This window comes from Manihot esculenta, chromosome 4 (genome assembly GCF_001659605.2).
Source record: "Manihot esculenta cultivar AM560-2 chromosome 4, M.esculenta_v8, whole genome shotgun sequence".
NCBI classification, from domain to species: Eukaryota; Viridiplantae; Streptophyta; class Magnoliopsida; order Malpighiales; family Euphorbiaceae; genus Manihot; species Manihot esculenta.
This window is the reverse complement of record NC_035164.2, coordinates 35,050,534-35,073,880: the sequence shown is the minus strand read 5'-3', so window position 1 is coordinate 35,073,880 and position 23,347 is coordinate 35,050,534. Positions and strand designations below refer to the sequence as shown.

At 30.5% G+C, this 23,347-nt stretch overlaps 4 protein-coding genes across 4 annotated transcripts; 3 read left to right on the top strand and 1 right to left on the bottom strand.

Moving 5' to 3' along the window:
* Positions 1-1,011: 1,011 nt before the first annotated feature.
* LOC110612708 (protein MAINTENANCE OF PSII UNDER HIGH LIGHT 1-like) lies at positions 1,012-1,723 on the top strand. The gene is made up of 2 exons (XM_021753481.1): positions 1,012-1,126; positions 1,431-1,723. Exons 1-2 carry the CDS (start codon positions 1,012-1,014, stop codon positions 1,721-1,723), a joined length of 408 nt encoding a protein of 135 aa, XP_021609173.1.
* A 1,675-nt stretch (positions 1,724-3,398) lies between these two features.
* Positions 3,399-4,240, top strand: LOC110614070 (putative RING-H2 finger protein ATL69). The gene has a single exon (XM_021755532.2). The coding sequence runs from the start codon at positions 3,481-3,483 to the stop codon at positions 4,018-4,020; it is 540 nt and encodes a 179-aa protein (XP_021611224.1). The 5' UTR covers positions 3,399-3,480; the 3' UTR covers positions 4,021-4,240.
* A 7,797-nt stretch (positions 4,241-12,037) lies between these two features.
* On the top strand, positions 12,038-14,361 carry LOC110613046 (WAT1-related protein At5g07050). The gene is made up of 7 exons (XM_021753964.2): positions 12,038-12,401; positions 12,509-12,571; positions 12,647-12,763; positions 12,938-13,190; positions 13,280-13,441; positions 13,533-13,684; positions 13,811-14,361. The coding sequence occupies exons 1-7, from the start codon at positions 12,196-12,198 to the stop codon at positions 14,082-14,084; spliced, it is 1,227 nt and encodes a 408-aa protein (XP_021609656.1). The 5' UTR covers positions 12,038-12,195; the 3' UTR covers positions 14,085-14,361.
* Positions 14,362-18,168: 3,807 nt separating this feature from the next.
* Positions 18,169-23,114, bottom strand: LOC110613262 (65-kDa microtubule-associated protein 5). The gene is made up of 11 exons (XM_021754303.2): positions 22,863-23,114; positions 21,936-22,139; positions 21,394-21,639; positions 21,099-21,314; positions 20,632-20,787; positions 20,364-20,523; positions 20,135-20,286; positions 19,406-19,493; positions 18,878-18,951; positions 18,711-18,785; positions 18,169-18,583 (listed from the first exon to the last, which is right to left on the bottom strand). The coding sequence occupies exons 1-11, from the start codon at positions 22,929-22,931 to the stop codon at positions 18,329-18,331; spliced, it is 1,695 nt and encodes a 564-aa protein (XP_021609995.1). The 5' UTR covers positions 22,932-23,114; the 3' UTR covers positions 18,169-18,328.
* Positions 23,115-23,347: the final 233 nt, after the last annotated feature.

Sequence of the window (23,347 nt, the reverse complement as noted above, 5' to 3'; positions counted from 1 at the left end):
TATATAAAATATACATTTAATAAAAAAATATTTATAAAATTTATTTAATAATTTTTAATGAAAAATTTATGGATATCTTATTTTGATTCAGTTTTTTTAAATAATATTTGATGTTTCGTATATATTTTTATAAAAATTATTCAAATTTAATGTGTATATATATATATATATATAATATTTTATATAAAAATAGTTTTATAGTGCAACTCAAAAATAGACAATAATAATAATAGATAATGGAGCATAGTATTTTGCTACTTCAAGTGACTACATCACTATACATAAGTACTTTGATTGTTTTAAAAATAATTAATAAAAAATAATTAAATTATTATAAAATAAAAAATATAATTAATAAAACAATATTGTCTTGATATTTGTATGAATACTTTTAAATAAATAACTAGGTTTTAAAATTCAATAAACATGTCATATTTTATAATATATAAAAATTAAATAAAATCAAAACATTTATAACGTTTATTTAATAATTTTTAATAATAAGTTTAATGAATTTTTTATAGTTATTTTAATTCAATTTGATTTAATTTTTTTTAAATAATATATTTGATGTTTCATATATATCTTTATAAAAAATATATACTTTATATTTTATATAAAAAATAGTATTTATAGACTGAGTTCAAAATTAGACAATAATAATTGACAATTTTGCACCGTGACTATGGTAGACTAAAATTGTCATGAATTGCCCCTTTTCTAATGGGCGTTGAAATTCTTGATTTTTTTTTTTTTTTATGAATTGATATTTAAATTTGATTGTTTAAATAATAAAATTATAATAACAATTTGTAGTAGGGCATAAAATCCAAACGGACAGAAATCGACGACACCCACAAGTCTGCAACAAGCCAGATTGGTGAGGTAGCCAAAGACCAAGCTATAGACAGGTTACACGGCCAATCTATAGACAGGTTGCAGGGCCAATGCTGTTCCAAGTGCATTGCCCTAATGTTTAGTGGCATTGTGGTACATAACTACAGTTAAACAATGAATCGAATTGTGAATGCATTTTTTCGGAAAGCTATTTTGCTATTCATCTTTTTGTTATTGGTGCTTAATGGTGTAGGATTATTCATCATGTATAAGGTGTTAGGCACTTCAGGCAATTGTTTGTGTTTTGTTCAGTTCATATAGGAAGTTAAGGATAGTTGCATTAAGGGGTCCTGGGAAAAGATTTTTTTATTGCAAATGAATGTTCTTTTGCTTTAGAAAGATCATTGTGATTTTGAAACCATAATAAGTAGTCACTAATATAGTTATTTGCTGAGGTACTGGATCATTTTTCAACTTAATTCAGGCTTCCTGTGCGTGTATTTCTCCGGTGTCTCTCTGTACATCTCTTTTCCAGTTTTGTTTCTATCGAGGAACAGTGCTATTGTTCATACAATGACTTCTAATATTTTCAGCCAACTCAGGAACTGCAGGTTCTGCTGCCAATGGAGCAGAAAACACAAAAGCGATTGCTGCTGGCTTTGTGCTGATTTCAATGGCTGTAGCTTCATCAATTCTCATCCAAGTTGGTAAGCCACCAACCAGGACGCAAACAGTTGAATACTCTGGACTATCTCTCGGTTACTATAGCAACAGGTTCAAACCATCAGAAATAGTGGCTGCAGTGCCAAGCCAAGCTGAATCCTCCCCATCAATACAGCCAGAAAACTCTGCATCAGAAGCTCCCCAGATACGGGCTCAATCTTAATTCCAGCCAATGCATTCCACTGCAAGTGAGAACAATACTCCTTTGGCTAATTAATTTGGCTTATTTTCTAGAATTTAGGAACTTGAAGATATTTTCTTCTATACAACTGATGTATACTAAACCTGAGGTTATATGGTATATGCATTGCATGAAACACTGAAAGATGAAAGGAATTATGGTTTTGATTGAGCTGAAAGGTGTATGCTCCCTATGTTGTACGTTAAAAATTATTTTTTGCCCCTGAGTTATATAAAAATTAATACATATATCCCTCAATTTTTAAAACTTAGTTGTTTTTAATCTCTATATTCTGACTTCATTGAACCAAAGCTCTCTCCATTAATATTTGGAAACAATTTTTTTTCAGTTTGATGAAATTAAAATTCGGAGTAAACCACTTATTTATGAAAAATTGAGGAAGATAAATGTTATTTTTGATAAAATTCAAGGATGAAAAGTAATTTATTTTTAAGGGTATTTTGATAACTTCTCATTAATTAATCGAAATGAGATGAAGAAACTTTGAGTTAAAATATAAGAACTAAACTGTTAAGTATTAAAAGTAGAGGGACATGTTACCCTAAAAGTTTTCTGCATTTTGGATAAATTTACTGTGATCTTGGAATTCTGATGTCTATTTTCTTTTAGTTTGAAATTATTGATGATGGTGGTGGGGCTGGTGGTTAGTATTTCAGGCTGCTGTAGTTATCAACTCTCTTCTCACCCCTTGGCTCTTTCTAAACAAAAGGTCAAAAAGCTATCCGCTTCTTGTCTTTTTTGTTTTTTCTTCCTTTCTTTTCCTATATATTCTGAGAAAGAAAGAGAGAGAGTGACACCGATAAGTAGCAATTAAAACTTTAAAAATTTGGAGTTTTAATTTTTTGTTATCATGGAAGATTATGGAAATATATATATTTTAAGTAGAAAACATTTGGCTGGTTGGTTAAATCATTAATTGCACATGCATTTAGTTATTTTGAAGTCTCAATCACATTTAAAGCTTATAGGGGTTAATTTCTGTAGTTGAGTTACTTGTATTAACCTGCATATTATTTGAGAAGTATTTTATTTTGTACTGGCTATAAATTTGAATTAATTGAAATAGTATAGTAAGAATTAATTGAAATAGGAAGTTTTGGATACAGAAATACAGAATGATACATTTGCAGTAGCTATGAGTATTGAATCGAGTACTGAATCAACTAAAAGATGTGTGGAATTTTTTTTTTTTATCTGCATGAGACGCGTATGAGAAAATATTGATTGTTGCTCAGATCATGTTGAACTTTTATGTTTATTATAAGAAAATATCCATAGTCAACAGGCTTGACAAGCTGCAGGTATCTCATATGATCTAGTAATTTCTTATGTGGGCCAATGTGCTTTAATTTCAACAAATTGAGGCAGATTACCTTGAAATCACCACCTCATCCCCTTAATTTTGCAAAACTTAATAAAGTAAAACAATTATTTATGCATTAACCACAATATACAACTCCAATCCAGATGTTGAAAATGAATTTTTAATGAACCACCATAAATGCTTGTCTGCCAATTTTTAATATTACTTCTCAATCCTTTAATTTTGAACCGTTGGGACATTAACTCCAATCCCCATATTCTCATTTAAATTTTCCCCTCAGACCCCGCTGGGCCTTGGCCCACTCATCTTCAAATATCACTCTCTCATTTCTCACTCACTCCATTCTCACATCTTCTTCTTTTTCTCTTTCTCCTTCTCCACTTCTCTCTCCCTTATGTCCACCGCTGATTCCCCAATATCGGCCTCAGCAACAGCCACAGGTGTCGGCCTTGGTTATGGTATCGCTATTGCTGTTAGCATTCTCGTTCTCATTTCTACCATAATGCTTGCTTCATATGCTTGTGTAAGAGTTAAAGGTAATTCTATTGGTCGTAGTGGTAGTGATGATGAGCGCAATATATACAGATCAAATCACCAGTTCATTTCCGCTGACTCGATGGAGCCCGTAACGGTGGTGGGCCTTGATGGGCAGGCAATTGAATCGTATCCGAAGTTGGTGTTAGGTGAAAGCCGACGACTTCCTAAGCCCAACAAGGGCCCTTGCTCAATCTGCTTGTCTGATTACCAGTCTAAAGATACCATACGGTGCCTTCCAGATTGCTGTCACTGTTTCCATGCTGATTGTGTTGATGAATGGCTTAAGATGAGTGCCACGTGTCCCTTGTGTAGGAATTCTCCTGCTCCCTCGGCAGGCTCTACACCTATTGCTACTCCTCTGTCTGAGTTGGTGCCTTTATCCCTCCACTCCAGGTGATCAATTTGTGCCAAGATGGTTGATTTTACATTTTTTCCCCTTTCTTATTTGTAAAATTTATTTAATTTAGTCTCTAATATTTAATTTTTGAAAGCAATTGGTAAATTTAGCTATTAAAATTTAAATTTTCACCTCAAATAAAAAGTGTACTTGAGTATTTCTGCCATGTTATGATTTTGAGCTTTGTATTATAATAACATGATTAATATTCCACGTGGCTCATACACATAGCAATGAATATTAATAAATACATAACCTACTCCTATAAGGTGATGGAGCCCTCTGCAGTTGGCTTACCAACTGTATGCTCCTTCCTGCAACAAAATTGGGATATAATTATTATATAAAATAAAAAATTAATTAATAAAATTAAAACAATAAATATTTTATATTCTCTTTTTCTAATATACTCTTTATTCACACTATTTCATTACTAAATTATTGTTAAAATTAATAAATTTTATTTTTTTTAATTCATGTTAAATAAGAGTATATTATAAAGTTCAATAAATGATTATTTTAAAAGGAAATTAAATTTACAAATAAATTAATTTAAAAAGATAAGAAAGGAAAATAAACCTATAAATACAGAAGGAATATAGTTGTTTTTTTTTATTTGAAACATATTTATGTAATACTATATATAATAATTTTATACAAATTTTTAAATATACCCAAACATATATGTTCTTAAAGTTTTAATTTAGAACAAATAAGTTTTTTAATTTTTGAAAGTTAAATTAGAATATTATATTATAACTTACTTTGAATTAAAATTGGCTCAAAAACATACATTAAAATTTCATGCTGCATGAGAGTATCGCATTATCTTTTGCCTTCAATTTGAAATATTATAATGAATATTCAATCACTACATATTACGATAAAATAGAAAATAAATAAATAAAAGAAAGCGAAAATAATCACATTAAATTTATAAAAATACATTATGACCTTATATTTATTGTATCTAAATATCAATAATATTGATTATTTTATTTATAAAAATGAAATAAAATATCAAAAATTTTTTATCCCAATTAATTAAAGACATCATTAATTGAAAGGAAATGAACCATGTAGATAAAGACATATATAATTACGTACTATATAATTTCTTGGAGTATGTATTATAGCAATTAAAATTATATTCGGTAATATAATTTAATAATCCTCTGTTTTAATATAATTATAATTCTCAAAGAAACAAATTTAATTTTTGTTATAAGAAATATTTTTTAAATATATACCTTTATATTAATTGAAATTAATCTATTAAATACTTTAATTAAAATTTTCGATTTTTAAATTTATAAAAATTATTACAATTAAACATAAATTGATTATATTATTTATAATTTATAAAAAAATCATACATATTATTGATTATATTCTAAATTTTATTAATTGTACTATAAATTTTCATAAAATAATAAAGTCACATTTTATAAAAATTTATAATCCAATCAACAAAATTAAATATAATTAATAATAAATCGATTTAGCTGACATTTTATTATAAATTATAAATAATATAATTAATTTATATTTAATTATTAAAATTTAAGGGTTCAATCAATTGCAGTTTTAATTTATGTGTTTAATAAATTAATATAAAGTGACCTATTCTTTCTCCTTCAACGCATTGTACAATGTGAATACTAATAAACCTGGAAGCCCTTTCGGTTAGCATTTGTTTTTTTATGTCCCACTTTTTTATTAATTATCTTATTTTAATAAAAAATTTAATACTTTTTAATTTTAAGAAAATTATTTTAACAGAAATAAAAAATTATCCTTTAATTAATACTGATGAATTTATTCAATAACTCAATGTTTTTTCTTAAGAATATGAAAGATGCATTTTATTAGTATATTCTACACATTTATTACTAAACATCATTTTTTATGCCAAGTCATCAATATTATTAAATTTAACTTTCTTATCAGCTTTTATATTGACAAGACATCCAGAATTATCAACAAAATATTTACCATCAACGATTTTCATATCTCTTTTTTTAATAATTTCACTATAATTTTATTTTGCAATTTTTAAGCTATTTATTAATAAAAATAAAATATTTATTTTTATCAATTAAAGTTAAATTTTATTAAAGGGAAAATTACTTTGTAGTCCCTCAGATTTAACGTAATTAACACTTCTGTCCCTCTATTTTGGCGACCCAACACTTAAGTCCCTCACTTTCTCTTCCGTCCAATTTCGCAGTCCTTCCGTTCAAAATAGCCGTTTGGGACACGTGAATTGACAAAATTAACCCTCTTCTTCTTCTTCTTCTTCTTCTTCTTCTTCTTCTTCTTCTTCTTTCCTACCCAGCAACTTCTTCTTCTTTTTCTTCTTCTTCTTCTTCTTCTTCTTCTTCTTCTTTCTTCTTCTTCTTCTTCTTCTTCTTCCTCCTACCCAGCAACTTTTTCTTCTTCTTCTTCTTCTTCTTCTTCTTCTTCTTCTTCTTCTTCTTCTTCCTCCTACCCAGCAACTTTTTCTTCTTCTTCTTCTTCTTCTTCTTCTTCTTCTTCTTCCTCCTACCCAGCAACTTTTTCTTCTTCTTCTTCTTCTTCTTCTTCTTCTTCTTCTTCTTCCTCCTACCCAGCAACTTTTTCTTCTTCTTCTTCTTCTTCTTCTTCTTCTTCTTCCTCCTACCCAGCAACTTTTTCTTCTTCTTCTTCTTCTTCTTCTTCTTCTTCTTCCTCCTACCCAGCAACTTTTTCTTCTTCTTCTTCTTCTTCTTCTTCTTCTTCTTCTTCTTCTTCTTCTTCTTCTTCTTCTTCTTCTTCTTCTTCTTCTGCAACGGGAGAAAGCATGAAAGAGAAAAAAAAAAAAAAAGAATTTCACATTAAGAGAAGGGTATTTCTGGAAAAAATTATCACCTCTCACTTTTGACTCTTTGACCAAACGGTTTAAATGAACGGAAGGACTTCGAAATTGGACGGAAGAGAAAGTGAGGGACTTAAGTGTTGGGTCGCCAAAATAGAGGGACAGAAGTGTTAATTACGTTAAACCTGAGGGACTAAGAAGTAATTTTCCCTTTATTAAATATTAATAATTTTAGTTTGATAATAAATATAAATAAATAAATCTAAAAATATGAGATTTACTCTCTCAGTTATCCATCTCCATTTACAAAAACAAAAATTAAATTAATCAGTAAGGGCTTGCTTGTCATTATCATTATTAGGATGGTTGCACGGATCCGCATTTCAACATCATCCTGGTTTGAACACTTTCAAATTAAGTAAGTTTTCAAGATCATCCGATACTTTTTCAACAGAAACAATATGCATGATCAGTCAAGTTGTATAAATGAATAACGAAAGTAACAGGTCTCACTTTAAATTCAAGAAATAAAAATTAAATATAAAAATTTATAAAAAAACTACCTATTTTATTTTAAAACAAAATAATAATTATACTTTATTATCGATACAATAGTTACTATTATTTTCACCTCCTTTATAAATGGAGAGACGGTCTACAAGTAGTGAAGACACAATTTAGGAATTCCGATCAACTGGAGCTCAGCTCTTATCGATGGCCAACTAGTCACTCCGCCTAGAAAGAAGAAAAATATTTACAAAATAATTTAAAATTATTTTTAAATATATTTTAGTCTTGATAACACTGAAATTATAAAATAATTTTTTTAATTATTTTTAATAATATTTAAAATGATTTATTTAAAAAAATATTTTTTAAAATTTTAAATTCACCGAATCTAAATATAATGAAAAGCAATGTTATTTCTATTATGAGCTTTATTGTTATTGATTTTTATAGCTGGATGTGTGCAATATTTTTTTAAAAAAGAAATCATTAATATTACATCTTACCAAGATACAATTAGCTGTACGAGATCAAGAAGATTGGTGATGCCAACAACTGGAAGTACGTTCTTCTTGTCATGCTGATAATGATCATTGTCTGATCTCAGATATCGAATGGCTTTCCTCAGCCAATAAATATGTCTCTTCCTGCGGCTGTTTCTATCAGACAAAACAAATCTCTTCCCAGCTCTGGTAGCTGACTTCTGCCACCTTCGTACAATCTTCATCAGTTTCTTTGATTTAATCATGCTATGTCTGGTAATGAGAGATAGAATTTGAGTTGGATTTGGCTTAGCTACTTATAATATTATTGCATGTTCTACAACTTAATCAATACGCTTTAACCTTTGTCTCATCAGTTAATTTCGTAGAAATTTGTTTATAAATTATATATATATGACCAACTGTGATTTTGTCAACTCATTGCTGCAATCGCCATTGACATCCAGTTCATAGCTATTGCCGTCTCATGGCATATTCCAATCCTTCCTTTTTCAATTGTGCTTTTTACTCTTACAAAAAAAATTCAAAATATATATAAATATATGCATCTTACCCTATTTTTATTTGTAATTTTCGATATATGTTATGCTTTCAATTTAGAATAAATCAATGTTTAGATTAGTAATATTTTGATAAATTATATATTATCAATGATTTATAAATTATTTAATTTTATATTTTATAATTTTTTAAAATATCACTATAAAATCAAACACTTCCTTACTTATGAGCAAAGTTATGATATTCGAATTTTTTAAAAACGAGCTTAAAATTTTTAGACAAAATATGGAGATAAAATCACAAATATTAATAAGTCTGTCGACAAGGGTGATTTGTTGAAGGGTGGACTTATCAAAAAAACGTTCAATTTGCCTATGGATTGATGAAAGAAGAGGTCGGAAGTTTGGAATGTCTGAAAATTCAAAAAATTAAATTTTTTAAAGTGTTCGGAATGTTTGAAATGATTAAAAAAAACGACATTTTATTTTTTCGTTTTTATTTAAAAAAATTAAGGGACTTTTAAATCTTATTTATAGGAGGCTAAGTTAGTATGCTATTTAAAGAAGATATTTCTCTATTTTTTATGTAAAAAGTGTATTGAAATTATTTTTTTGTGCCATTTGTTATTCTATAATCGAGTTTGTGCATGTGTGTGATTGTTATTTCTCTGTAACTCATCGTGAATAAAGAATTTTTTTTCCCAAAACGTAGAATGATTCTCAAAAATTAATTTGAACTCATAAATCTTTTTGTGTTTTCTTCTTCTTTTATTTATTATTTTTTAATTTTTGTGTTTTTATTCAAAATTTAAATATCAAAAAACTAGATATCAAAAATCCACAACAAATAATATCAGAACGCTACAATAATAAGTTAATTAATTTGTTGGTTTAGATAAATCTAATAAACAAATTAAAAACTTCAACTTTATATAAAATAAGGTTTAATAAATATATAGTTAAGTTTCACAAAATATTTTAATTACATGGTAATGATTTATTTAATAATTTTTGTTAAAAAATGTGTCTAAAAATGGTTAACCATATGGTGTGTGATTTTCTTTTTAGTGATTAATAATTATAATTTATTAATTTAATATTCTGGTCTGTAGTAATTATATATATAGTGTATAATAATTGAAGAAAAAATATATATAAATTTTTATAGGTAGACATTTTTGACATATTATTTATTTTAGGTTATTATTAGGAGTGCTTACTAAGAAAAATACAATCTAATTATTGTCAAAAAAGCGACCAGTGAATCTTTTATGTTATAATCAATCTTATGATGACTATCATTCACGAGCAGCAGTCTTATCAAGTTAGTTGAAAATAATATTCACACAACTAAGATATGTTGGTGTGGTAATGGAGAGGGCTGCTGGGTTTCTTGCTGCTCTTATCTAACAAGTTTTTAAAATGAGATTTAAATCAGTTAAAGATGCAATTAAATTTACTATGCTTAATCAATTCTTATCCAAAACTGCTCCAACCTTTTCAAAAAGTAACCAATATTATTTTTAAACTCTATATTAAATGGTAAGTTAGATAAAAACCTATTAAACCCATGTGAAGATTTCTTGAAAACCTAAGTTGGGTTTTGATTGTCGAATGGTAGAAGAAGATATGAAGTGCAAGGCTTTTCTTACAACCTAGTGTTTAAGCCAATGATGTCGTTGTTATTATATGTCTCAATCAGCATCCCACTAATGGAGAGATCCTTAACATATTTGTAACCACAAATTTACCCCAAACGTAACTTCAATTACTTTTTTTAGTGATCAACACATTGTATCACACCATATGTGAATCTTAGAATGCAGTGTCATTTATAACAAAAAGAAAAACTATTTAATATTTTCTTATTTGAGTTCAACTAAATCTAAAATTATTTTGTTATATAATTTTAATTAGTAAAATACAATCATATTTAATCAATTCTCACTTAGATTGGTCATGGGTTGTAATCCATTTTTGTGATAATTAATTATTAATTAAAATAGCAAGTAGTAGTGGTTGTAATTTTCAGTAATGGGTCAGCCTCAGCCATGCATATATTGATTCAGCTATTGGGTTTTGTTTGGATAAGGGATCGAAGAAGATTTAGAATGAGAATAGGTTAATCTTTTCTCTACTTAGATCTAATTAAGCACATATCTACAACATATTATAAGATCCTGAATATCAAAGGCTAATCTGCTTTGGATCAGAATTTATGCAAAAGGCCATTGATAATCGTTAGGTAATTGTCTAAATATCTTCAATTACATAAGTGGTAGAGAAATGAAGGAGAATATCATGGCCTAAGAGAGAAGCACAGTACTCTGTTAGAAACAAGAGTTTCTGAATGGATTGGCAATGGGTGGAAGGAGTAGGAATCAATTTGGATGATTAGATGCCCATTTGAGAGGATGGTGCATTCTCCACTTCAATTTGCTTCTGTTGTGTCTCTTTTCATTTTCCATCTCATATCTTACTCCTTTAGGTGTTTCCCTCATCATGCTGCTTTTTTTATTTGTATTTTTTGTTAGCCATTTCTTGAGATTTAATATAAAAAATTTAATTTCAATGAAATTAGTATGCATTCTATTAATACTCTCATTGTAATATTTATGTAAAATTATTTTTTCTTACAAAATAAATTATTTTAAATGAAAGAATTACAAATTACAAATTTAATTACGTAGGAGAATATGTATATGTTCAAAATATTAAGCAATATGAATAAAGATGAGATTCATGGTGTCCCTAAGAAAGGTATCCCCAACAACATTGGGCACACATTTCTTACTAATTAATTCCTCAAATAAGCTTTATTCTCAGCAGGCAGAGGCAGATATCTATAATTCTGATGATGTCATCATTTACAACAATATATTTTATTTTATTTAACTTATTCACATTCTATTATTCTTTTTGTTTAATGCGAAATCACGTTGTTACTAAGAATTTCAATTCATCCTACGGCTGTGATTACTTAATCTGGAAAGCCAATGACTACGTCATGGGAATTTGCATGGTGTTATGGTCATGACATCAGGTGGGGGCTACTGTTTCCTTCGCACCTTTTCCAATTATTTCCTTTTCCTTAAAAAATAAATAAACTACAATTTAGTATATATAATTTAATAAAACAATTATATTAACACGTGTATTTTTAAAACTTAATTATTTACTTTTTATAGTTAAAAAACAATTAATTAATTAATTATAATCATAAAACTATAGTTAAAAATAATTTGTTGTGTATTTAAACTATAGGGATTTTTTATAAAGATTAAATATAAAAAAATATTTTTATACTTTTTAGTGTTTAAAAATTAATTAATAAAAAATATTTTTTCAACTAAAAGAAAAAATAATCCATTTAAAAAAAATTTATTAAAAAAAAAACTCAATTTTCATAAACAATAAATAAAAAAAATATTGGGCTCTTAGTTAGAAAGCAGCCTTCCATCAAAGCTTGCCCATCCTTGAAAGATGACTCGGATACTCACTACTCTGCAACTACGTGTATCCCACCTTCCCTCTCTATTTCTATACTACTTGCTCTTATTCTTAACAAAAATGGATAAATAGAATTAATTCTGTTTTTTATTTTTCTTTTTAAAATTAATTAATTTATCAAAGAAATATGTTTCCCTCCACAGTATAAATAGCAGAAGCCCTTGTAGTTCTTCCCTAGGGAGAAACACACACAACATTCGTTGGGTATTCTTTCCCTCTCTTCCTCATCCCTTTCCTTTCCTCCTCTTTGAACTTTCCCCAAGGAAAGAAACAAACAAACAAAGATCCAAACAGTCCCGCTGTTTCTGTCCCAACAAAAATGAAGAACCAACTAGGTTGCTGTCTTAAGTTTCTTGAGACTTCTAAACCTTACTTTGCTATGATCTCTTTACAATTTGGGTACGCAGGAATGAACATTATTACAAAAGTCTCACTCAATCGTGGTATGAGCCACTATGTTCTTGTGGTTTATCGCCATGCTATTGCTACTGCAGTTATCGCTCCCTTCGCTTTCATTTTCGAGAGGTTTTAAATCCAAACTTAAGAAAATTTTTAACTTTTTCATCTGGGTTTAGAGTAATTTTCAAGAATTATTGATCCTTAATGAATTCGTATCTTTTCCAACTTTCCAGGAAAGCACAGCCGAGAATCACCTTCCCCATTTTCTTACAACTATTTGTCCTTGGCCTTCTTGGGTTAGTTTCTTTTATCAAACATTGTTTATTCATTCATTAAGACAAAGCTAATAAATTAGTTTTCATTTGTTATAGACCTGTGATAGACCAGAACTTCTATTATGCTGGACTGAAATTTACATCTCCAACTTTCTCCTGTGCAATGAGCAACATGCTTCCTGCCATGACATTTGTAATGGCAGTCATATTCAGGTAACTAAATCGAGTCATTTTTATCTAGACTTGGTTCATATAAATTGATGCGGAAATATTAGTAAGTTTCAATATTTTAGACATATTAGGTCAAGTCGGGACAAGATTTTTCTTAAGACTACAACTGATACCCAGTGAAGTTATTGTTAATTGAATTGTGGATTACGTGAACAGGATGGAGAAACTAGACGTAAAGAAGTTGAGGTGCCAAGCAAAAATAGTGGGGACATTGGTGACAGTAGCTGGAGCAATGTTCATGACATTATACAAAGGTCCAATAGTGGAGATGGTGTGGTCTAAGCATGTTCATCCTCGAAAATCCTATGTTACCGATACCACTGGAACCACTGATGACAAGGACTGGTTCAAGGGCTCCATCCTCCTTATCTTGGCCACCCTTGCCTGGGCTTCTTTGTTTGTTTTACAAGTGAGTGAGTTACTATATAGATAATTGACACTGCCATAGTAATAATAATAACAATAATAATACGAAATTTTGCATGGGACATGGTACAGACCAAAGCTTTGAAGACGTACAAGAATCATCAGCTCTCGCTAACAACACTTGTGTGCTTTATGGGCACCCTACAAGCTATAGCTGTGACTTTTGTGATGGAGCATAAAGCCTCTGCATGGAGAATTGGCTGGGACATGAACCTACTTGCTGCTGCCTACGCTGTAACTCTCTCTCACTATCTCTCCCTCTTATTCTTCTTCACTATTTTTTTTTTATACCAACTAATTAAGTTTTGAACTTTGAACGACACAGGGAATTGTGACATCAAGCATTTCATACTATGTCCAAGGAATGGTTATAAAGAAAAGGGGTCCAGTTTTTGCTACTGCTTTTAGTCCCTTGATGATGATCATTGTAGCCATTTTGGGTTCTTTCATCTTGGCAGAAAAGATATTTCTTGGAGGGTAATTTTTCTCATTATTTATCTCAATAGAATCTCAGAATAAGTCCAACTAACATGTCTCTTGCACTAAAACACTGTTTAATTTGCTCAAGTGACTAAAATGGGGCTAGTTGATTTGTGGGTACAGAGTGATTGGTGGCGTCTTGATAGTAATAGGGCTTTACTCAGTCCTGTGGGGGAAGCAAAAGGAGAAGATGGAAGATTCTGATGAGATACCTGAACCTGTGAAGGGTGTTCAAGGAAACGGAAATTCAATAGCTATAATAGAAGACATTGAAGCTAATGAGGTTGATTTACAAAAAGCAGAAGAAGCCAACAAGAAGTTGTCTGCAATGGTCATTGCAATGCCTATGCCCATGCCGGAGCTTCCAATTAAAGCCACCCGAGGGGCCATTGCCTAGTTAAGCAGGAGAATATTTTGTTTAGACTTTTTATTTTGGTCTTCCATAGCCTTTTTTTTTTCTCTCTCTCTAAGATCATATACATATGGGACTTTGCTGTGTTTTTCCTTTTAATTTTTCCTTTTCTGGGCTGTTTGCATGTTACAGCTAATCAATGTTCTAAGGACAAGTACTCATAATGATGAAATTCAATGAAAGAATACTTTGTATCTTAGTTTATGATAAATTTAAAACAAAAGAATATAAAGTTGGCACATGAAATATGTTATATTATGTATCTCTTACTTTTGAGTAGATGATTAAATGAGTTTGATAAGAGTTTTTTTTTTTTTTTTTTAAATTTTGGGTAAAAAATATATGATCATAATTAATCCACGTGGCAGACTTGCTGCCGTCTGATAAAGATTCCACTAAAGATGCTAGTGGGTATGTTGGGCTAGTTGAATCCTTTTGGCTAGCTATTTATATTCTAAGAAGCTTTCATGTAGCTGCACTGTTTTTGCATCTGATGCCCCCCATCTAACTTCAAAAGCAACCGAGTATATATGTGCATACTTTGTATTGGTACTGCAGTGAGATACAATTGGAAGTATAAAGATACTTTGAGCTTTGATTCTCATATATTAAAATAAACTTAAAAAGTCCTCCCTTAAATTCCAAATCTTAATAAAAGAAAAATAAAAATAAAAATTTGATTTTTTAACTTCGAGCAACCTAATCTGATCAACTGTCTAAACTGCAGGATGCATATTTTTTTTTATCTATGAGTGAAACTCTATTTAGATATTTCTAAAATTTAAATCATCCAAATACAAAAAAATCATAGAATTTTAGTGCATCAAATAATTAAATAAAATTTAAAATTTTATAATTTTAAAAACAACTCCAATATTATCGATATATTTTAAATTTATAGTAAATTCTCAGCAATAGTTGAGGAGTATTTGATTGCTACTCGAATTTAGCGCTTTACAATTTTGAGAACATCTATGATACCACTATCAATTTGCATATGTTTGGTTGCTGACAAGTAAATCACTAGAGATTCCTATTCCAAAAACTAGAGAGTTCTTGAGAAAGGTATCTAAGATAGATACACATGAAGATGAAATAACTTATTTGATTCTTCCACTAGCTTTGGGACCCATAATTCTTATTGTTTGCTCCATTAGACAAAACTCTCCATTCCCATCTAATAATCAACTATTATTTCTCCCTTTTATTTTCTTAATTCACCATTAATCATAATTAATCACAAAACAAAAATAACATTTTTGTAGAGAAATGAGAACCTTTATAAATCTTTAACCCCTTTTGTTACATGTTACAAATTAATTTAATTTCTATAATCCCGTATTGTTCTAATGGTGTTTCGTTTTACGTTAAAATAATTTTATCCAAATCAATTTCTCAATTAAAATTTAAACTCTTATTTTTGTCATTAAAAATCTTGTGGTGCTTACATGTATTATAGAGAAAGATACATGAGTTTCAAATCTGAAAATTTCAACCTTTATTTATTTAGAAAATATCAATGGTCACCTTTTAAATTTTTCAAATTTTCATTTCACTTATGATAATAACAACTTGGTTTATATATTATATAGTAAGAAATGTTATCACACAAAAGACCTACTTTTTTCTTTATATATATAATTGTAACTAAGCATCGATCTATATTTATCTAAAATATTTTAAACTCAAAATAAAAAAGAATAGAATGTTCTATAAGAATCGCAACATAATATGAATTTATATACCCAAAACTCCCACGTTAATCATAACAAGTTTTTTTAATTAAGAAAATTCTCATGATTTTTTAATTGTTGACATGTATTATTATAAAATTAATTTATTAATTTAAATTTCAATGTTTTATATATAGCTCTAGGGAAAAATAGTTTAAGAAAATTTATTTACTTATTAAAAAAAGTAACAATAAACTATAGTTTTAATTAAGGAATACAGAGCTGTATATGCTTTTAATAAGAACCGAAAGAGGCCTGTTGACGTTTGTACACACGCATCAATACAGGCAATTTGTCCAGCCAAAATACATGTAATAAATTTAGAATATTCTAATTCTTGTATCTAATAAAGTGAACTACAAAAGCTAAAACTTTCCATTTACACTTTTCATTTGTGCATTTTGATTCAATATTCCCACACATGTAATGTCATAGAAATATACATAGATTCTTGCCTGCAAATACATCAAGTCAACTTGTCATTTTATTCCTTGCTTGCTATACTTACAAAAAAAAAAATCTTTCATTCTTTTTAGCAATAGAATCTCATATTGCTCATCACATATATTAATTTGAAGTAACAGGAAAATTGCTATTGCATTATTTTTTTCAATTCAATTTCTATCTTCCGATGTTTTCCATCTGAAGGTATCATTTTTCATAGCTGTGCCTTCAAATGGAATTATATATATACATATATAGCTGCCACTATCTCATGTCTGGTACTCCCAACCCCAATTCTAATTAGATTTAATGTATAAGTATGTAAATTTAAAATTATGTTTTAAATGGCCTTAATTGAGAATAGAAACTTCAACCCATATAATAATAAATAAGATGCAATTACTAGAAATTCATTCCCATATAAAAACAAGCGCAAAAACATCTAAATGAAAAATGTATTATGAAACTCACATAAATTAATTAATATAAATAATAAAAGTTATACATAATAAGCAAAGAATCAGAAATATCTTAGATGAGGGCCAGAATGAGACAGACAGTGGTGGGTTCATTTTCATGAAACAGATAAACCATGTAATGAGGATAATGTGAACAGCATATGATCCCACTTGAAACAGTATTTTATTGATCTCGCGCCAGATATCACTTGTGGATCCCTACGTTACTACGTACTATATATAAAACTATATATTATGTGACAACGATGGTTCTCCACATATAATTGCTATGTCCCATATCTCGCATACGTATGCACTTTACAAGAGCACTCAATCTCTGCAAAATCTATATTATTCACACCATTCTTATTAAATTAGTGATTTATTCTTATGCAAGTGCTCTTCACTTTTCTACAGCTGTTTTGTGTTTCTTTGCACGACGGCAAACATACATTAATTAATCCCAGAAGTTTCTATGCGAGGGACGAATTATTGGATAATTGCTTTCTTAATTATATACTAATAATCACTCATCACACTAACTAAAGAAAATGGCTCTCTTTCTTGCGTACACAAGACAACAATAAGACTCAATTTCTTTAAATTTTATAAACGTTTCTCAGTTAGGTGGCATGCATCTCATCAACTTTGTTTTTTTCCTGCATTCTTCCACTAGAATAATTGTTCTTTCCCAACTTTCGATCATGGAATCTGTTTTTCTCTAAAATAATAAGACTACATAAAAGAGAATCTCTCCCTATTATTATTAGACGTCTTTACAGAGGAAGAAGAAAGCTAATGTGAAAAGGAACTCAATCTCCAGTCTCCACAACGCTACGTAACAAATTCCTACATATTCATCAATATGATGTCACCTGCAGCTGCAGTTGTTCATTGCGAAAATCGTTTATCAATCTATATATTCACTGACGTTCTATTCTAACAATATTTTAACCATGCTATGACAAGAGAAAAAGCCATGAAGAGTTATCACAACATTTCCATTAGAATATTGATTTGCTTGGGCTGATTATTGGGTAGGATTACAGTAGCTTTTACCACTCAATAATGTGAAAGTGGAATATAAGTGGCAAATGGTGAATTGAGATCATGAATCTGACCAAGCACACTAATTGCGATTAATGTTTCTCTCACACTTTTGAATCTCTTTTGACAAACATAATAATCTCACAAGAATATCGAAACTTAAAATTTTATGGTGATGATGACTTGGAGTCTTCTTTTTAGGCTTGAAAACTCAACTCCTATATTGCTTCCTTTGCCATTTCAATTTTGGCAGTTACTGCATTATTGCATTTCTAAATAATGCTAATATGCAACATAAAAACTTCAGGCAATTGGGCCATCAGGCTGCCCTTGCAGCACTGCAAGCCCAATGAAAACCTGTTTGCCCCAAAAGACTTGAGATAAAACTAACTGGGTAATCCATATAGAAAATGTAATTTACTATCAGAAAATTCAGAGAAAAAGGGTAGAATATCAAAAGGAAAATTCCAAAAAAAAATCAAAAAGCATCCTAAAAATTGAGAATTATTTGCATAAGGTCTCCTAAACAAGCAAGTACACTTACAGCTTACCCTCGAGAAGCTGGATCATTCTTCGGAAGAGCAACATAGTTTATTGGTGTTACGTTGAGAACCCTGCTCTCTCTCCGTTCCTTGCCCGAAGAGATTGCATGAAGGCCTGGAGCCGCCAGACGGCGTCCAACTGGTGTTCCGATCACGGCGTTAGCACTGTTGCTTTGACCCAACGGCTTCTTTACATTTGGCCTAGAACCATAAAGTGCCTCTTGCTCAGCAACAAATTGTTCTTGCTGACGTTTCTGCTCCTGTAACCATTAAAAAATTATTTTAAATGAAAAACATGAAATATATTAACCCTTTGAGCTCAACTTCATGGCAAAGGAAGTCTATTGATATAATATTTACGTATAAATTCACAAAGTATACCCATACCCGAGATCGACGCTTCTCTTCTTCTCTTTCTTGCCTCAGCACAGCATACTCCTCTAAAGTGTTTAAGAGGGGAGCCTGAATGTTCAAAACAATTTCAGAGCCTGCTAGTAGCTGCAAATAGCTAACTAAAAACTAAATCAAACACCAATATGAAGCTCATGAATCACCTTGTCATATAAGAAAGGGATCCCTTTCTCCAATTCCCATGCTTTTACTTTTGCAGTCAAATTTTCAAGAATAGCTACACAACAAAGTTTTAAAAGATATGAGAGCTAGCTTGATCCTCCAAAAACAGGTTTCTAATAAGTAACAGCAAAGACAAATTCACTCTTCTAACCATCGGACTGCAGAGCATAAACCATTTAATTAAACATTTTGTTACTCGTACTGTTAACCATTTCATCTTAAATTCATATACGATAATGTCAATCATTTGTTGAGAATGCTCAAACTCAAATTATCACGTTGTAGAAATTTCATTTTCAAATACCATTGAAGGCACAATATTAACAACCCAAACTATAATTATTGCTTTTGCTTTTGAGCATATATTAGTTGGCATAAATCACAATTTACTTGCACTTTACTCAACAAAAGTAAAAGAGTTCAGGGTGTTGCAACATTCCTTCCCTCTGATCTGCATTATTAATGACCGATAATGTAGATGCAATCAATGATATATAAACTAAGCTTACATGGTATTTTGCTGACCAGAATCCGAGCTTTTTCTGCACGTTTCAGATTTTTGTGTGCTCCTCTTCCTGCACTATATCGATTTTCATCCTGGAAATCAGGAAAAACCCCCGGTGAAAAATTCAATGACTTTTAACTGACAGCAAAGGTAATGATTCTCAATATCTTTATAAGTTTTCAATAACAATAATAAAAAAAAAGGTGATCAATATTTGCTTTTTTGACCTTGTAAATTTGTTCTACTTTGACATAATTAAACAATTACCGTCTGCACACTGCAGTCTACAAGCAAATGGCAATGCGTGCAATTCCAATGCAAAGGATTACGTTGTACCTCATGTAAATAACTACGATATTGAATACCTAACCCAAGGTCAACGTGGACTAACCTTGTAATGGTGCATGTGTATCCTTAAAATATATGAAAGATTTTACTGTCCATACGTAAGCGGCAGCAGTCCTGTTAGAACTAAAGTATTTCAAACTAATAGATGTATTCTTAAAATGTATAAAAGATCTTGTTATCCATTCATAAGCGGCAGCAGTCCTGTTAGAACTAAGGTATTTAAAACTAATTTCCATACAGATTGCGATGGATAATGTAACCTCTGAACCCTCAAATACAATAAAACCTGCCACGTGACCAAGGAATAAAAAAACAATCCATATCCCAATCTGGCTAACAAGTATCCAGACTATTTTATTTAATTGAAATGCTCAATTAAACTTGCCTTTTCATATTCATCAAGCCACTTTTCTTCTTCAGATGCATATTTCCACTTCTCTACCTTGTCCAAAATTTCCTTCCGGCTTAGAGCTTGCTCTTTGGCTTTTCTAATCTGATCATCCATGCTTAAAAGCAGATCAGAAAGATCAACATTACCTGTAAAAGGGCAATAATAATTTATGAGGAAACCAGATTTTATGAGGCTTATAGCGAAGGGAAGTTCTGGAGGAAACCAGATTCTATGGCGCTTATAAGAATCTGCCTTGCTGCATCACTATCTACATCCATGTGAACTCCTCTGTATATTTCTTCTAGCTCATTTTGCCTCTTAAAAACCAACTCCTTCAACTTTCCGGCTTTGAGAGCATTCAACCTCGCAACTTCAACCTCAGTCTAAAATCAATATACGATTAAAATTTTTAAAAAAAAAAAAACATAATAACTCAAATAGAAGAATTGTGGGGCATAGGAAATTCCTAGAAGGGAAAAAGGTTGTGTTACCTGCTCAATAACTTCAAGAGCAAGGGACCCTTGCCTTGACACCTCATTCACTGATGAAGAGCTTAAGGTAGTAATGTGGTTCCATTTTCTTCTGTCCTCAATAGGTATATCCATGAGATCCCATAGTTCTACCAGCATGTGTCCAAGAGCTTGAAGCTGAAATGAGGGGAAAAAATGAAACAGAAAAAAATAGAACACCAAAACTATAATTAAGGACCTTTAGCACATTTCAACAAAGCATGAGAACTTCAGTGTGGCATTTTATATGTCACGATATCATCTTATGACTGAATGTACAACCAATCAATTTACTACACACCTTATAAATAGCAGAAAATTTATTCACAGAGCAACTTTCATTAGACAAAACCTCATCGATCAAAATAATATAATAAGACAACCAAAGTGATAATGAACCACGAAAGCTAAAGACAATAATTGGAATTGGAATTTTATTATAACATCACCTTTTGAAGCCTTTGTTGCTTATCCTGTTTTAGTGAATGTATCACACCTGTCAATCTAGCAAGTGTGTCATTGCTGATGCTCTTGGATTGACCATTTGCAGAATCAATCAAGCTAGGATGAACATCATTAACCGTCTCAAAGAAATCTATTGACATCACAACTGAAAGATCATGGATCATACTAATGTTGCTGTTAACCTTCTGTAACCGTAAAATCTGAAAAAATTAAACAATAAAAATTGAATGAGAAGAAAACTCTATTGCAATTGCATTCAAATCACAATTCCAAAGATACCTTTTCATTTTGAAGTTCCTTAAGGTGTGCCTTAAGCTCCATCAATCTCTTCAATGTCAAATCTTGTTCATTAACCTTTGGATCAGTAGGATTCACAGAATGACCAGTGCCGGCTATTTCTGTGCAAATTCCAGAAATTTGCAACTGAATCTCAAAAAATTCTTTCATTCTTCCTTGCTTCTTCAACCTCAAGTCTTCCAGGACAGGTTTTATAGTAGATATTTGCTGCTTCAGTGTGCCCTTAAACTTCACAGATAGGACAAAAAAAACCCAATCAGAATGCAATATGAAGAATAAAATCCATGTAAAGAAAGTTTGTGAGAGTAAGCAGAATGAATGAGGAGAATGTATGTGTATAATGGCTCCCATTTCACCCATTCCATTTCAAGTTTTAATTAAAATTTGAAAAACATAAGACCAATTATAAATGTTGCATAAATATCCAAAAGGCATTCTTTTGTCCATCTCATTCTTTTATCTTATTACAATAACTAAAGTAATGAAGCCAATAACATTAACCATGCAAGATATAGAGCACAAACCCGTGAAAAGGACACATTTTCCCCAAGGGCAGAAGCAAGGCCAGAAATTTCAGTTTCCGAATCATCCAATGATTGATGCAAATCAGCTTTATACTTCCTAGTCATTTCAACCTTTCTGCAGTAAATATCAAGACATTCTTCCTCAAGTTGCTGAAGCATCCTGTCCCTTTCATTGTCAGCCTCCCCAATTTCATCCCAAATTTTCTGGATAACATAAACGGATTAACAAAAACAGAAAAAAAGGGATACAAAGCACTACAAGGGGAATGATAAAAAGGGAATTTGAAGCTTCAAGTCGCACTCCCAGACGATAATCCATCCATGAAACCAAAAATAGATCTTACTTTAGTCGGGAAACTTTATAATCACCACAAATGAAAATTGAAATAGGGAAAAGATACTTGCATTAAATTAGAGCCTGAAATTTGAAAAATAACGACCAATTTAAAATTCTTATCTTTGCTTAATAGTAAATGAATCTGAAAGAGATGTGGGATGATGGGGGATCAACGAATCCTAGATTAAAAGAAAAAGAACAGATTATCCAATTCTAAAGCTATTACACAATGGATTCTAGTAAGGTTTAAGAAAATGCAGTAAAATGCCAACCATTGAGTTTTTTTCATCAATGTCAAGCATAAAAAATGCTTCGATCAAGCAAAACCATTATCCCAACACCTTCGAGAGTTTTCAGGAACTACAGACACATCTATGAAACTTGTCATTCAATAAAAAATTAGAAGCAAACTGAATTCTTCCTAAGCCACCAAGTTCATTCCAAAATCTACAATTCCACACTATCAATTTTCATTTATGTCTGCTATGAAATGATATTCAACTTGTTAATTTCACACCATTTCTTCAAATTTCTGAATTCTCAACCGAAACATAAAATCAATCAGTAAAGGCAAAACAAGTTGAGAGAACCTGCAATTCTTGAAGCAGAGAGCCACAAGTGGTGTGAGAAAGAGAGACCGGAGAGAGGACAGTCGTCATTTGCAGAATGATGATAAGAGATTTTGGATAATTGTGCAGACTGAGTAGATAAACTCGAAACCCTAGAAACTGATGCAGAGAAAAAAAGATATATATAGAGAGAGAGAGAGAGAGTATAAGGAGCGTTTTCTAGTCCACTGCTGCGTTACATTTCGAGTGCAGAGACGATGCCGAAGATTTTAATGTCTATATATTAGACCCGCTCAGAGAATCTCCCTTCAAAGTTGCCTTCATTGCCGTTTTGGCGCCAATACTCGTACTATTATTTTAAATATTTAGCCATTTAAAAATAACTCTAATATTTTAACCAAAATAAACAATCTTTTTTTAAATTAATTGCACACTTGGATTAAAAAAGAAATACCGAAGGTAAGTGTAATAATGAACATGTAATTGCATAATCTGAATTATCCACC